The sequence below is a fragment of the Dermacentor andersoni genome, chromosome 1, assembly GCF_023375885.2.
Source record: "Dermacentor andersoni chromosome 1, qqDerAnde1_hic_scaffold, whole genome shotgun sequence".
In the NCBI taxonomy this organism is placed as follows: Eukaryota; Metazoa; Arthropoda; class Arachnida; order Ixodida; family Ixodidae; genus Dermacentor; species Dermacentor andersoni.
The window spans coordinates 107,855,026-107,872,075 of record NC_092814.1 but is presented as its reverse complement, the minus strand read 5'-3'; the positions used below and the strand labels follow the sequence as shown (position 1 = coordinate 107,872,075).

General features: G+C 44.1%; 1 protein-coding gene across 1 annotated transcript in view; it reads left to right on the top strand.

Annotated features, from left to right (window-relative positions):
* Window positions 1-13,796, top strand: part of LOC126545595 (dopamine receptor 2-like) — a 201,079-nt gene extending 187,283 nt beyond the window's left edge. The window contains exon 2 of the mRNA XM_050193514.3: window positions 6,288-13,796. Within this exon, the coding sequence (XP_050049471.1) occupies window positions 6,346-7,704 (1,359 nt within the window). The 5' untranslated portion in view covers window positions 6,288-6,345 and the 3' untranslated portion in view covers window positions 7,705-13,796. The remainder of the gene's footprint in view (window positions 1-6,287) is intronic.
* The last annotated feature ends 3,254 nt before the right edge of the window (window positions 13,797-17,050 follow it).

Sequence of the window (17,050 nt, the reverse complement as noted above, 5' to 3'; positions counted from 1 at the left end):
CTTGATGCCTGTTTGGAATCCACTTGTAGCTGAAGCTGGCGTTCATAACATCTATTATAACAATTGGATCGGCGTTTTGCTTACTTTATTCTACTGCCGCAAAAGTGATGCGACAACTGTGAAGACTGTCTTGGGATTGCCGAGAGCGGCTACGTAGATGATATCATGTGGTCAACAAATGCGGAGGTATACACTATGTGTATACTAATGTCTACAAATAGGCTCTACAGCAATCTCAGCAGTATACAACTTCAGTGGCTTATATCAAACGCAGCTACGTATTATCCACCGGTACCTGCGCTTGGTTACAGCGTACACGGGTTGGGCCCAGATTAACGATGTTTTTGTCTATTGTTAATCTATAGACATGCAAGACCACGACAACTCAGAGGAAGACCAGGTGGTGAATTCACCACCTGGTCTGCCGGCTTTCGCCACTTATTCACCACCTTTGCCACATCATCACCATCTGACCTTCACCACCTGGTCTTCGCGAAGTGTACGTCCGGGAAGCAGCCAGGTTTAGGGCCTTCGGGTGCCTGGAAGACCTTGGTGACTCGGACGGTGCCTGCTCCGCCGCGATCCTCGTTCGGGGCAGCTGCACCGAACGCAGACTAGCAGTCTGCACGGTTTGCCCGCCGCGCCGGAGTTGCGGTGCCGTCGTGCATGAACCAGTGCCATATCATCGCGTTCGCAGAGGGCGGGGGGTATGGGAACTCGGAATTACAAATTATCGACTTTCTTCTATACATATTCAATACACCGGGAGTAGAGAAAAAGAAATAGAAACCTTGTCGACTATATTGTCCATAATATAGAGAGTCTATAGACAAAGTATGGACAAAAATAAATAGAAACTGTATCGGCTTTCGTCTACAGGTAGTCCATATAGAGGGGAAATAGACAAAGAAGAAACAAACACCTTATCGAATTTTTTCTATAGACTGCAAGTAGATAAAAAGAAATTGAAATCTTATCGACTTTCGTCTATAGAAAGTCTATATACAAAGTATATGGACAAAAATAGATAGACACTGTATCGACTTTGGTCTAAAAGTAGCCCATAGAGGGGAAATAGACAAAAAGAAACAAACACCTTATCGATTTTTTCTATAGACCGTCTATAGACAGCGAGTAGACAAAAAGAAATCGAAACCTTATCGACTTTCGTCTATAGAAAGTCTATAAACAAAGTATGGACAAAAATAGATAGAGACTGTATCCACTTTCGTCTATAGGTAGTCCATAGAGGGGAAGTAGGCAAAAAAGAAACAAACACGTTATCGACTTTTTCCTATAGACCGTCTATAGACTGCGAGTAGACAAAAATAAATAGAAACCTTATCGACTTTCGTCTATAGAAAGTCTATAGACAAAGTATGGACAAAATGGATAGAAACTGTATCGACTTTCGCCTATAGGTAGTCCATAGAGGGGAAGTAGGCAAAAGAAACAAACACCTTATCGACTTTTTTCTATAGACCGTCTATAGACTGTGAGTAGACAAAAAGAAATAGAAACCTTATCGACTTTCGTCTATAGAAAGTCTATAGACAAAGTATGGACAAAATGGATAGAAACAGTATCGACTTTCGTCTATAGGTAGTCCATAGAGGGGAAGTAGACAGAAAGGAAACAAACACCTTAGCGACTTTTTTCTATAGACCGTCTGTAGACTACGAGTAGACACAAAGAAATAGAAAGCCTATCGATTTTCGTCTATAGAAAGTCTATAGACAAAGTATGGAAAATATAGATAGAGACTGTGTCGACTTTCGTCTGTAGGTATTCTATAGAGGGGAAGTAGACAAAAAGGAAACAAACACCTTATCAACTTTTTTCTATAGACCGTCTATAGACTGCGAATAGACAAAAAGAAATAGAAACTTTATCGACTTTCGTCTACAGACAGTCTATAGACTTTGTATCAACAAAAGTCCAAATCTATAGAAAGGAAAGGTCGTCTATGAAAAGTCTATAGACTTTCTATAGACAGTCTAAAGTCATTTTTGTAAGGGAAGCAAGGCTGCGTCCTGTTAAGGAGCCTGTTTAGGGCCTGTTTAGGGCCAGTAGCTCGATAGATTTGAGAGTGTTGTCTCTCCTGGCACCCGTCTATACTGAAAATTGTCGAGACATTTAGTTAGGCTGGGCTCTTCGCAGCAAGCAGCACGTGTTACAACGGTGTAGGTGAGCCTCAGCTAGGTCGTCAGGTGTTGAGCGATTGGGCATTAATGAGACGCTTTCCCTATGTTCATAATTATCCGCGAACTTCGTTCTTAACGCCTTTTATGCGCGTACCCCCCCCCCCCCCCCCCTCCTCGTATCGATCACCCCTATCGCAGAATTATTTTCCTTTAGTCACTTTAAAAATTAAATTATGGGGTTTTACGTGCCAAAACCACTTGCTGATTATGAGGCACGCCGTAGTGGAGGGCTCCGGAAATTTCGACCACCTGGGGTTCTTTAACGTGCACCTAAATCTAAGTACACGGGTGTTTTCGCATTTCGCCCCCATCGATATGCGGCCGCCGTGGCCGGCATTCGATCCCGCGACCTCGTGCTCAGCAGCCTAACACCATAGCCACTGAGCAACCACGGCGGGTTCTTTAGTCACTGTCGCATTCTTCAACATTTTCCGGGTTGTTGAACGGCGCGGCGGCCGCTAACATTCCTCCAATATTTATGTTTGTGCGTGGACTTCGGGGCCATTCACCTACCTGCCATCGCACCTGTTTGTTGTGGCGGTTTCTTCGCTTCCCCGGCCCAGCGCCCCCGTCCTTGATATATTTTGCCTTGCGCAAATCAGCGTTTTGTAAGTCTTTCTTCCTTGTTCCGTTATTTGCCCTGTTTTCATTCTTAACAGCGTGTACAAACTAGCCTAACAGCAAGCTATATGTAGTTCGAAAATCTTTTTGCGATGCCACCAGGCCCCGCACACTCTCAAGTTCAACAAATGGCCACAGAGGGCGAAAAATCAATCGAGGCGCATTTCAGCGTAAGCGCCAAGTGGAGCTACTGTAATTTGGTCGCATACTTTAATTTGTGCTTTCTCTGCTAGGGGCGCTAAACATACTGAATTTTTTACTTTACACAAACCATTAACATAAACAATCGAGGTGTCTAAGGATGTTTTTTTACCTCAAACAAATAGGCAGCTGATATTTTTTTAATTTGATTGTTGAAGCTGCTTTTTAGTCATAGCGTCAAGGTTTTTGTACTTGATTAACCACCGACAGCCTATTGGTATCGATGTGTTTCCTGGCCGTTGGCGTTCGAATACTACGGCGGTAAAACATTTTCGAAAAGCATGCTGGTTTCGTCTGCGAGTCATTACATAGACTTGCTATAAAGAGGTCTACTCATGGCAAAAATAGTGCCTCATTTTGTTTAGGCGTTGATTGTCATAATGAATGCGGCGGAGGTTGAGGGAGTACGCTTGAAGGTACGTTTTTATGCCGTTGATCTCCATAACACCGTAAGTACGCAAACCGATGTCACAGAACACCCGATGCATCATTGTGTCATCGCTTGTTTTCTGTACGCCTACTAATTCTTCATTTCTTCTTCAAGTGTTGTATCCTCCTTTTGTCCTTGTTCTCTTGTGCTTCACTTACAGTATGTCGTTTTGTCAGCTGTAATGCGCATTTGCAAAACCAATACATGTTTGATAAGACGCAGTGGTTATCATAATTTCACTACACATGTATTAAGCTGGCACATATGGTTCAGATACAGATACCTGTATGCGGACTTGCACGACGTTGATGCGGAGATTAGGATAATTATGACACCCGAAAAGAAGAGGCAGCTGACGGCCGTAAGCTGTTGCGTTCTTTCCGCCAAACTACCCGGCCTGGTAGCGCTGTAAAGATGCTGTATAAAAGTGACACGCGGTGACAGGGAAATTATTATACTTAGCAGCCGATCGTACGTTTTGTAGCTTAGGTCTTCTTTCTTGTGCGTTTGTGCTACCCTTATTAATGAGCCATTTCTTGACTATGTTCTTGACTATGTAACCGCGTTTGTGTGGATGCGTAGACGTGTGCTTTTTGTTGTACTTGTAAAATGCAAATAAAATATTTTCAAGCTTACTCAATCTTTGGTGTCGTGTGCGTTTATTCCAGTCGAGGCCATCGTGCCAACCTGGAAACCGCATTCTGTCAGTAGCCCTACACGAAATGCAACAGCTGGAGCGCGGCGGCACAATTCGGGGTAACGGCGGCGTAATAAACGAAAAACCGCTCGGGATGCCCTTACAAGTCAGTTCAGAGTGTGCCTTAACTCGATATGACTCAGCGCTACATATATTCTGCTGCGCCTCGATCGTGCTCCCGCCACTTTGGTTGCTGTGTGGCAAACGTAGCGCCTATCAGCAGCCAGAAACCCAGTAAAGCCACAGAACACCTGGTAAAGCGGTAATACTGTTTCCGTTTCCTGTTGTACAGCGCCCTCTGTGGTCGCATACTTTAGTTCACGACGCCACCGCTACGCTCATTTCCGTTGCACTGTAGAAGGTACAGTTTCCCTTCTCTAAATTTGTATAGGTGTTCTGTGATGCCACGACCGCCGCGGGACGCCGGATTTTCTGCGTCACGAGCTCCTTAACGCTACTGCATTAATATTATTAGCGAAGGTCACCGGCCAATGGAAAAGAGCGCTTACGTTTAAAAATCTTAAATTCAGCCGCAAGGTGCGTATTCACAAAAATGTCTTACGCTAAAATTTTCTCTTATGAGCAACTCTTGCGCAAGAACTTTTTGTGAATATGTACACGGGCCGCGAGTAATAATCACACTTCCCCAGGGGCGAGAATATTGACACAACTTTTTGACATGAACAAACTTGGGCACTTCGTAACTTCGTAATTTTAAATCCACATTGCCCTGATCACAGGCGTTTCTCAGAAATCTCACCCGCCGCGGTGGCTTAGCGGCTATCGTGTTGCGCTGCGAAGCACGAGATCACGGAATAACATCCCGGCCGTGGCGGCCGCATTTCGATGGGGGTGAAATGCAAACACTCCCGTGTAACGCGTGCATTGGGGGCACGTTAAAGATCCCCTAGTGGTACAAATGAATCCGGAGTCGCCCCCCCCCCCTTCTTCCCTACGGCGTGCCTCATAATCAAATAAAGGTTTTGGCACGTAAGACCCCAGAATTCTATTCACAGTAATCTCGCATTTGTAGCTGTTTTTGTAAACACCACGGTTGGCGGTGCCACGCAGCGGAGCAGCACTCTGCCTTCTTTGCCTCAAATTCAAAAAAAAGGTTCAGAATTTACATTGGTGACACCATCTCTAAGCACCAAAAAAATTGTTTTTCGACGAACACAATTTATATCAAATGTTCTCCGAAATGCATGACAAGAGAAGGTAGATAATCAAATGAAACGGTAAGAATAGAAATTCCGTTTATTAATAAAAAAATGACACTACAAGACGGCGATACAAAAAAGGAGCGCAGGGCACATACGCTGACGCCTGATCATGCATTGTCCTGTGTTGTAGCACTGTTTGTTTTTTGTTGTTGTAATAATGGCCCAACTAGCCCGTCAATGAATTTTTCTACTTTGCATTACTTAAGATCAGAGTTCGCTTACAGAAAGCGTGAAAGGAATCGGGAATTTCGTGTCCTGCTAGTGGCTGTACGGTGAAAGTGTGAGTCAATTCTTGTGAATGTTCCTGAGGAGCATGAACCTTGGTTATAGGAAAGGAGCAGCAAAGTAAAGTACGCAAGAACATAATTTCGATGATATTGAACGCGAACTAAAATAGTCGCCTTTTAAAGACAGTTGGTTATTATCGAGCGAAAGGCTTTCCCCCGCTATTGTGACAACACATGATAAACAAGTGTGTACAGTACTTTAGGGCTCCCGTACCATGTCTTATGTGATAGCCAACTTGTGATTAATATTTTATATATTGTAGCGTGTGCATATATCGTCGGCACATAACACTCCCATCCAGCGACAACTAAAAAATGCTTGAAATACTTTTATTCTCGCTCCTCGAGCAACGTTAACGAGCTGGAGCTAGATATTTAGCGTATTGTTTATAATATCTTGCGACTCGGCACCTACCTCCGCCGAGCAAGCAGCAGCTTACAGTGTAGCAGAACAGGTGGGCGAGTGTGCACGGCGAACGAGAGCACTCGAGCCGCCTTACTGCAACAGAATGGACTGTAGTGGCCGTGTCAAACGGCGTCGTGCATGAGCGCGCGGTGGAGGAAGGTGGCCGTCGGACGTTCCAGCCGTTGAGTGACGTGCGTTGTCTTTGCTTCTATTTGCAGCGAGCAGCGACCCCGTGCCGGAAGCCAGAGATGAGCGAGTGAGAAACCCAGCTGCGCAATGCCAGCCCTCGGAGAAGCGAACGGCTCGTGGGACAGCCCGGCGTACAGCCTGCTGGATTTACTCAATGGCGCCAACACGTCCTCCGTGGAGCTCCAAGTCCTGGGCAACGGAACGGTGCTGGATATCGTGCGTGACGCCAACCTCTCGCTGCTGGAGGAGAGCGACGCGAACGCGACGGCAGCGACCGTAGAGTCGGCCCACGTTCAGCACGCGGCCCTCGGAGTGCTGCTGGGATTTTTCTGTATCGCGACTGTATTCGGTAACGTGCTTATCATGGTCTCTGTGGCCAAGGAGCAGTACCTGCACACCGTGACTAACTACTTTATCGCATCATTAGCGACGGCGGACTGTCTGGTGGGCGCCGTGGTCATGCCGTTTTCGGCCATCCACGAAATTATGAACAAGTATTGGATATTCGGCCAGGACCTGTGCGACGTCTGGCACTCCATCGACGTCCTGGCCAGCACCGCGTCCATCCTCAACCTCTGCGTCATATCGCTGGATCGCTATTGGGCCATCACCGATCCCATCAGCTACCCGTGCCGTATGACGCAGGCCAGGGCGACCACCCTGATCGCCGTCGTATGGGTCTGCTCCGCGCTCATCTCGTTTCCGGCCATCGCCTGGTGGCGTGCCGTGACCAAGCTGCCGCCTGCCGCTTTCCAGTGCGCCTTCACTGACGATGTGGGCTACCTGGTGTTCTCGTCGACCATATCCTTCTACGCGCCACTTATGGTCATGGTGTTCACGTACTACCGCATCTACAAAGCCGCCGCTGAGCAGACGCGAAATCTCAAGCTCGGCTGCAAGCAGGTGCAGTCCTGCAATGGCGAAGAATCGACCTCTGTGACTCTCAGAATTCACCGCGGAGGCATGCTGCAGACGGCCAACAACTACAAGGCAGTGTTTGCGACTTCTAACGACACCTTCGACCGGAACAACGCGACTGGCACATCCAGAAACGTCAAGAACTTCTCGCTGAGCCGTAAGCTCGCCAAGCTTGCCAAAGAGCGGAAGGCTGCCAAGACGCTCGCCATTGTCATGGGAGTGTTCATCCTCTGTTGGCTGCCTTTTTTCGTCACTAATATCTTGATGGGTATTTGCGGTGAGGCATGCGTGATGCAGCCGGACCTCGTGTTCTCCACAGTCACCTGGCTTGGCTGGATTAACTCGGGCATGAACCCGGTCATCTACGCCTGCTGGAGCAGAGACTTTCGACGGGCTTTTGCGAACGTGCTTTGTTGCTGCTGCCCTGGCTACTTCCGCAAGCGGCAGCGTCGCCGCGACCGGCTTCGACGCATGATCAAGGAGGACGCCAGCCTGCGCTCGCATAGCATCGAGGAGGCTGTGCTATAGCGACCGTCACTGGACATTGTCTAGCTACCTGTCGCTTGCATGACTGGCAGCGCAGACGACTGTGGCAGGAGCTGTTATGATCGCCATACGGGTTGTTGTATGCTACATCTGACGTTCCTGAGCTCGTTGTACGGATAAGCTAACTTCCCCGTATCACAACAGCTTCATGTTAAGCGGCCGATCGCTCACTTCTAAGAAAAGAACACAACGATTTTAAATTCGTTGCATTTCTGTCAGGTATGAAAAGTGCAGTGGATCCTATAAAGTAAGTCGAAAATTTACTGTAGTAACGAAGTATTATTACATTTATACACACGACTATTGTATACACACGTATCTCGAGCATAATAAATGTCTAGGCGACTGAGTGCAACTGCGAATACATTATCAGGCAACGTCAAACCAAAAGCACAAGTTTATTGGGCTGAGAAATTGGTGGCGGTTTATGCACGAGGGGAGCATTACGAGCAACAAGGTGGATGGCTTTGGAGCATCTGTAAATTGGGTGGAATCCAGAGAAAGACACAACGTACAAAGAAGTAGTAAACAGTGGGAGAAGCTGGCACTAACAACACTAGTTCCATCTTGTTGTGTCGACTACTTCTTTGCATGTTGTGTTTTCAGCTGGATTCCTTTCGATTTAAGCACGTACACATGTAGCTATAACTGACTTTTCACCGTTGAAGCTACTTCAAGTAAAACATATAATTAGCTACGATCAGTGATGAGTACATGCAAGGTAAGCGATTGCGTCGCTCCAACTTTTCAGCACTCCAACTTTGTTTTTGTTACTGTCGTAGCGCTGGTTGTATAAAGGCTGCAGGTGCGTAGTAAGCGTACCCTGTATAGGACGTGAGGTCTAAATTTATTGGCACATATTTCACTTATATGTGTCAGAACTATGTCGAAGGAAACAATGATGAATTGCTTAACGAATAAAAAGTGTTATCTACGATTTTCTTACTTCACACCCCTGAAACACATATTGTTTCATATAGCGATCTACAGGTGATGTAACCGAGAAAAAAATGTGGTTTGTTCTAATGGAAGAGGAAACAGAAACAAAACTTGTCACAAAGCCAAAAATGCTTTGTGCCATGTTCCTGCTATGCGCTGCATTTTCCCACCCATATTTGTACGACTATCAATAGCAGCGTACAAAATAGAGTTCTTCAGCCACTGCGCACACTTTTATAAGCGCACTGAACCGAGCTCCCGTCTGCGTCTGCTTCTGTCTGAATCAGAGGCAGATCCACACTTACGAGACAGCACGTAAGTAACGAGCTCAATGAAGTATTTTTGTGATGTGAACGTTTTACTTATGGCACTCATTGTACCTCTTGTGTGTAATGTTGATTCATCGCACGCTTTCTGGTCATCAAGCCCGTATAAGAGGCTAAATAATCCATCCTGATTTAAATATGTACTGAAGGAGAAGCTGACGTTTTATGAGGATGCCAGCTTCTCCTTTTCCCCACGAGTTTCCACAAACCTAGTAACAAATGTTCATTTGATTCATGTTGGGCTGCTGATATTCATTGCGCTCAGTTAGCTTTCTCCTAATTGTTCGGGTGAGTGAGTTTATATTTCTTTTGCAGAGACAATTACCATATTGGCAGTCTGGTGTGTGACATACAAGTGTATATGCTGTATGCTTACGTTATCATGTTTTTGAGCATGAGCGCTTTTCATTTCTTGCGCATACGCAAAGCTTATTTATCGTTGAACACATGTACATAGTATCGGTATGAACGTCGTTGTATATTCACTTGTATTCAACTGTATCCACTGACCTGTGACAGAAAACATCTGTCACTACACGTGTGCAGGGTGTGAATGAAACTGACTTAAAAGAGAACGGCCAGGCTGTCATATTGTTCACAAAGCCTTGTGCCACGAGCGCGAACTTTGCGCCTCACGTTTTGAGTGGTTCACGGGCTCAAGAAGCGTTTCCTTTCTTTGTTTTATTTCTTGATGCATCTTTATTTAAGGACTTTAGCCTTTAGAACCACGTTGTTTAATGTGACCTGTCGCGCATTCAATATCGTAGTACAATTGAAGTTCACGTGCTACAAATAACGACTGGTACGTTTGTTTTCCTCAGTTATTGTTCGAGATCTGGTCAGTGCGGCTGCCTGCAGTGTTTTCTCCTTGTCTTTGCATATCTGTGTTGTTCCTTTTGTCATTGATGTGATTATCCTGTGTATCTTCCGTGTCTTGAACTCCTGGTGGTGAATGACTTGTGCAGATTAGAGGTGTTTTATGTCTTCGTGACAGAGCATCCAAGCAGTTCGTTTCTATTTTTTTTTTTTTTTTGGCTACGTTCATTGTAGATGACATTTTCTTCAGCATGCGAACAATATTTTTGCTTTGGATGGTGCCAAAACTTATTTAATTGCTGTCATGCCAATGAATATGTATGCTGGCATGATACTTCTTCTAACTTATTTTTCTTTCTATTTGCATTTATGTGAACATTGCCTTGCTGCATACCAAAATATCGCTTTTCAACCTTCACAGTGTCACGTTTGCTTGTTCGTTTGAGCTAACAGATATCGTACCAACAAGCAGCGTTTGATGCTGTCAAGTTTTTTCCGTAATCCCACCTGTCGTGCATTGAATGTTGTAATGGGCCAGAGCACGTCATATCGCTTCAACGCCATCTACATATAAATTTGAGCACAGGACCCAGACCCCATTTGTCAATATATCATTGCCGTTGTTCTAGTGTGACACCTCCTGTCGCTGTACAACACATGAGTGGAATTTCCGTTGCAGCAGTTCGCTATCCATTGTTTGTGCATCAAGCAAATCAACATTTTCGTGTTCAATTTAATAGAAAAACTGAAATAAATGTCCTCTGTTGACTGGCAATAAGCAGGCGATTCTCATGTTAACGTTTAGACTTTTCCTTGGTTACTTTTTTACCGGTTTCTAACCTGCGCCATCGCTATTGCAGCATCGTCGAAAACGCTACAATGACATTTTTACCGCTGCTTTCTGAGTGGTGTGTAACGATAGCTTGTGTGATGTTTAAACACCGCTCACACCATTTCAATTCCTCCTGCAAAAAGAAAGAAAGAACATGTTTCGCTGCTGTCATAAACGCCCGCATCTTGGGCATGGTCAGAAAGCACTGATGCTGTTGTAGGTCAGTTCGCTCTGTCGTGGAATTATGTTGCTGACACCGTCTCGAGTAGAAGCATCTTTGCCTTAAACAAATAACAAAACTTCTCTGGTATCTTAACAAAACTATAATGATAATCACTTTTCAGTATCACATAGTCCAGGAGTAGAACGCGGCATATCTTTAGTCCTTCCCTCAGATGTGATAGTTCATTTACAAGTCGTTGCAAGGGTACAAAACGTTTCATCGTCGCAGCTACAAACTGACTTCGAGCATCAAAACCTTTATATTACATGAATAAAAAATAAACAAAAATGCGCGATGGAGAAGTAATGACGAAAAAAAGAAAAACATGGGAAGGCTCATTGAAATACAGCTCTTAAAAAATGACATTAGAACAGATGTGCCTACGCTTAGGGAAGATGCATTATATTTGCTCTAATAACCTCTCAGAAAACACTCCATACTGTTGTCTTGGGGAACTATCTTGAAATATAATTACCTATGGCATCTCTTACAGGATTGTTCATTTATATGCAAAACTAATTGGTGTGAATTTGCTCCTTCTTTTCGCTGGTATTGTTACGGCACTACAGGAAAGATTTTGCTCCCACACTTAGAACGACAAAACTTAGCCGTTACTTAAACGTGCTGCCAATCAAACAGGTTTCCGCAGAACTATTACGTCAGATATACAGGGTGTTTCAGCGAACACTTTCAAAAAGTTTTAAAGGTTGCCTGTACCAGATAGCTCAATTCTAGTTGAGCTATGAGCCCGTCTACTCGAAGCGGCGGACACTACTTGCACAAAAAATCTAAACGCAAAATCGACTAATTAACAAGAATTCACTAATTAACTTTTTAGCCCATTATGTTATGGCCCATATTGCAATTTACAAATTCTAGCAGTGGACTTCGTAAAGCGGATCCACTTGGAACGAATTCTCGGGACGGCACCAGTTTCGAAATATTAATTCCCGAACTTTGCGGAGAAATGCATTGGCGTTGGAGTTATTTATGTGTTTCAGTGCATGAAACGACGTTTTGTTAACGCCAATGCATTTCCCGCAAAGTTCGGCAATTTATATCTGGAAACTGGTGCCATCTTGAATATTCGTTCCACGTGGATCCGCCTTGCGAACTCCACGGCTATAATTTGTACATTGCAGTATAGGTCATAATGTAATTAGTTTAAAAAGTAAGTAGGGAACTATTATTAATTAGTCAATTTCGCATCTCAATTTTTTGTGCAAGTATTGTCCGCCGCTTCGAGTAGACCAGCTCATGAACTAAAATTGCGCTATCTGCCACAGGCAACTTTTAAAGATTTTTGAAAGTGTTCGCTGAAACACCCTGTATAGCTCGCACAGTTAACCGCTCTGAAACGTCATATTAAAATTAACGAATCCGTACGCAAGCACAGCAGATATCAACCAGTGAGAGGTTAAGCTCAGATATAATTCTATATTGACCTCACTCGGACGCACAACTCCTAATTGCAAGTGGGGAAACCTCCAAGCTAGGTACAGTGTTCTCGGTTCCTATCAAAGTGGCAACATGAAGAAATGCGCCCCGAGCAAAGCATCGCATGTAAGAAAAGAAAGTGCACACTACGACACGTCTATTGGAGTTTATCTGCAAGCATGAAAGTACGCGAGAAAAGTGCGAGGTCACGAAACAAAAATATCTGTCGCCGAGCTAAAATTGAAGTGTACACTCATGCACACAGACGTAATAAAATCTAAGTCCTTACCGTGGATCTAACATTCTCCCATCGCAATATGCCGTAGGCATCTTTTTCCTGCAGCATTGCAGGCTTATTTGCCGACGTCGTTTTGCGATAGAGGAAAACGAGAAACTCATGGACCAAGGGATTCTGTCTGCCGAGAAGTCAAATGCCTGCATGCAGAATGCCAGGAAGCGAGTACGTCTGTTTTATGTTCTTACTACGTACTCCGCGCAAATATGACTGACCATGTGCAGTATGTACGGAGGCTATGCAGCACGTGATTCAGAGATTCGCACTAAAGAGATGTGCACACGTGCTGCGTGAGAGTCGACAAGCTCAGAAGCAGCGCACATAATGCACTTGGTGCACTTAACGGCGATTGGACAATATACAGGCCTCACCGGGAGTTAGTTCGTGTCAACCAACGGGCCCCGAGTCAGCAGCAGCACGAGTTTTATCTTAGCTGAGCATCCATACAGGCGCCATCCCTTTGACCACTTAGTATGGTGTACATGTTAGTGTAGTGATATTGTTTGTGCAGTGAACGTTGCTTAATGTGGTATGTAGTGCTCCGCAGAGCCCGATAAGATTAATGCACGTTAACTTCGCTATGTGAAGTATCGTGGAGCGGCAAAAGAAGAACGCAAATCTTGTTTGCGCTATTAATGTGGTATAGCATGTTCCCTGCTCTATCCCACTGCTTCCCACGGTTGTTAAGGCGCTTGGTAGTTATTTGCCTGCTTAGTGCGAGGTTGTTAACTTTTGCCCGTTGCAATAGGGCACAGACTAATATATTAAAGGCATACCAGAAGCGATTACAACATCTTGTGCACAAATATTAAGAGAATAAAATGAGTAATTAGTGCATCTTCTAAATAGCTCAATTATGTTTCAACTAAGTAGAGCAGGTCTCAATAACAATTTTTTGAAATTTACTATCAGGATGTTTCGCCACATTGACTCTTTCTGTTGCCTGTTAAGCTTGCTTCCCGCGGTAATGTTTTATTGGGTTATGTCCATTTGCTGGTTTCGCATTTGTGCCTCTCAAGGCATTTCGTAACTAGCATCATCACGGCCATGTTGCAAGCACTAGTGACAGAAAAACCGGCGAAAACATTTGTAAAGTACTCATGTGCTTACTGTTTGCTTGGCTTTTTGTGATTTGCTGTCATTTCTTATTCCTCCTTCACAACCTCTATCAACCCATGTCACTAATAAATGCCTGGCAGTTACAAATGCGCCTTAGCATTTATTCTCCCAAGCCATCTCTTCTTCCAAGCCCATATGGAATCCACAAAACGATTAACTAATTAAAATCTTGCATGACAATGTAGTGTCACCTGACACAGTAATGAAAAAAGAACTTTCTAGCCAGGATTTGATGCAGTTCATTTCCTACGTGAGAATGCAATGAATTACCACATCATCGAGACGGTGCCATCACGTCGCTTGTTTCATTCTGCACGCATGTGTACAGGCTGGGAAGCCGAGCTGAAATAAAAAAAAGGCAAGATCGACAGGGAAGTAGGAAAATAAAGAAAGGTGTTCAAGCGAATAAAAGCAGCTATGCGTATGCCCACAATACAAAGCAGACACTAACACTTTCATAACCAGTATTTACAAGCACAGGCTGATTCAGCTGAACACTTCACCTTTATTTCAATAGCACTCTCCCTCTCTAAGTTACACGAAAAAGCTTTAGCTTGTCCGTAAACTGCTTACCATTTACGCCTTACCGGGTTCTCGAAGCCGTGGATGGTACGCGATGATAACGATTTATTAGAATTCCCTTTGAAACGGGGCGGTGAGAAATAGTCACCTAGCCTGCTTGATTTAATCAGGTATGCATACATGTATGCTTTATATCAGGTATGCTATAATGAAGTATGCCGTAGCAAAGCTAGTAGCGACATCTTCCGACGCTTCGTGCAACTACAATGCGTTTGAAGCATTTCTGCGTTGTGTGAGTGTTCTGGTCGAAGGGAAGTCATAAAAGGACTGCACGATAATGATTATTTCGCTATAAACGCTTTAGACCAGCAATGAAGAATATGATAGGTCACTGCAGCATTAACTTAGTATGCCCTCGGTTAAACTCCGCACCACAAGATTTCGCTACCAGCTTTGTTGCTCACGCGTACACCTCTCCAGTAACCCGGTATTCCGGAAACGGTAATACGTTTATGGACGAACTAAAGCTCTCTGTTATGCAATATGCTCCACAAATACAGCACGTCTGCACCTAAAAAAAGTTCGGATATAGCGAATTCTGCATAATATCTTTGCTGGCGTTCTTGACGAAAAGTATCAAGTACCGCTGTACGTGATCGCCCACTTGAGTTTTGATTAGCCGATTTGTTCATTCGATGACAGTGGATATGTCGACAACTTTCACCACCTGCCTTTCCACATTTGATTGTCGCATGAACTGCTGACAACTATTAAACCCTAGTATAGAAGATTTAAGACGCAACGTCGCGTAATAATAAAACGACATGAGAACGTTTTCAGGAGTTGCACTGGTTACAATAAATGAACGTAAAAGGGATGTAAGGAAAAATTTGCAATGCTTCCTCATGTTTTATGCTAGATGGGCTTAAAAATGCAGACTTTTCATCATCAATTCTGTGGTAAGTAGGCAACGTGCTTAGATCTTTTCTGTGGCAGAAGATATTCTAAAGCATGCGATACTTACACACGGCGGCCAACCTTCATCTGGCCTAGATTTCACAAAACACCGTCGCATTTCATTCCCGCAATGTTGCCCACCTACGATATTAAAGGCCAACTGCAACAAAATTTTGCTTCGTCGAAATTGGTAATAGATGAATAGTGTATAAATGGCAGAAGTGGTAAATGTATATAATTTTTTTATTACCAGCCTCTATATAGCATACAAGCAGATGATGGAAGTGTGCACCTGTTGGTTGGAGGATATGACTCAAGTCCAAACACGTCGCCTGAAAGATTTGGCACAGCGCGGCTGGCAGCTGCAGCCGGCGCCTTATCATTGAGGTAATGCTGAAGATTCGCGCATTCATAATCATGCGTCACTTCTGGGGAGCGGAAATGGTGGCGTTTGTTTCTTCAGTTTTATTATCGAGAACGCCTAATTTCGTCCGAAGGCTGCGTCATACCTGCACTATCTGCAACTAGGTTTCTTATGCGGCCCAAAATTTCGTTGCAGTCGGCCTTTTGATGGGCTATTGAAAGAAAATATTTTCTGTATTGATTTTAGCAGCAATACAGTCATTCTCTGCTCAATGAACTCTAATCATTTTAGTGTATCCCTCAAAAGAGAAAAAAAACGCGCTACAACGGGGAAAATAAATTATGGCACGTAAATATACAAACATTAGCCCACATACGTAATGGCAGAATTCGGCAAAAGTTTCTGCTGTCAAATAAACACCTGCAAAATTGGGAGCGTTTCTTTTTTTTAAGCACGCGTATTTTTTAGGCAACTCACTCTGCTTGCATTCATCGCCCGTTTGTAGAAAACAAGTGGCATTGAGCCTAAAGCAACTCTGGGCCCGATTCCTCGACTGTTATTAGTTTATTTGAGGCACTCTACTGCCTTGCTTGTTTTCAAGCCACTCGAAGACCACCTCGTCTGTGAAGGGAATGCTGCGGTGGCGTTCTGCAGGCTACAGAAGCGCTTCACGAGAAAGAACTGCACGATGAGAACAAGGAATATTAAACAGCAAGAACTAACAAAACGTCAATCACTGTCGTCGACCTACTTTCTTAGACAAAACGCAAAAACAGTAAATGGCAAGTAGACAAGACGATGGCGTTCCTTGATGCCTTCGCCCAGTTCATTTCTTTGACGTAAAAATAAACCACCCATTCACCCTTCAAGCCCGAAACAAAGTATTGTGGCTTGAGTAGATCCTTTTCCCTTCTAGCTCAGATCTCTTTCATAGGCTCACAGTAAGTATTCTAAACCTTGCGAGGGAAATCGTGCAGCTTCTCTTTCACAAATCTTCTGGTGGAAGGATCAGAAATGTCTTGGTTATGATCCAATCTGCACATTGGCCCTTTTGGATTCCGACAAATTTGTTTCCTGATTCCTCTTGACTAGCTGCAGTGACCATTACCGACTTGAATCTTCCGAAACGCTATTTGTTGCCCATAGATGCAGCCAATTTTAGCCTTTATAGATATATTCATAGATGGTTCGCTTAAAATGTTTAAGCCACCCGGATATTTCGACAGCCCGAAGTTCTTCATCGCAGATCTCAATTGCTGCTCCCTGTTCCGCTCTTTTAAGCATATTAGGAGCAAAAATATTTCATTTGTTTATGAATTATGAAAAAATGAAAATGCAGATAAAGAAACAAAGAAACCAGACCAAAGATTAGTAACAGTCTTTTGTAAGGGAACTTTTAAAAAAATGCTGTCCCCGTCTTTATTTGCGGGCAATATGGTATGTAGTAAACACCAACTAGGCCAAACTGAACTTCTTCTGGGACCTGTGTCAGGCTTGC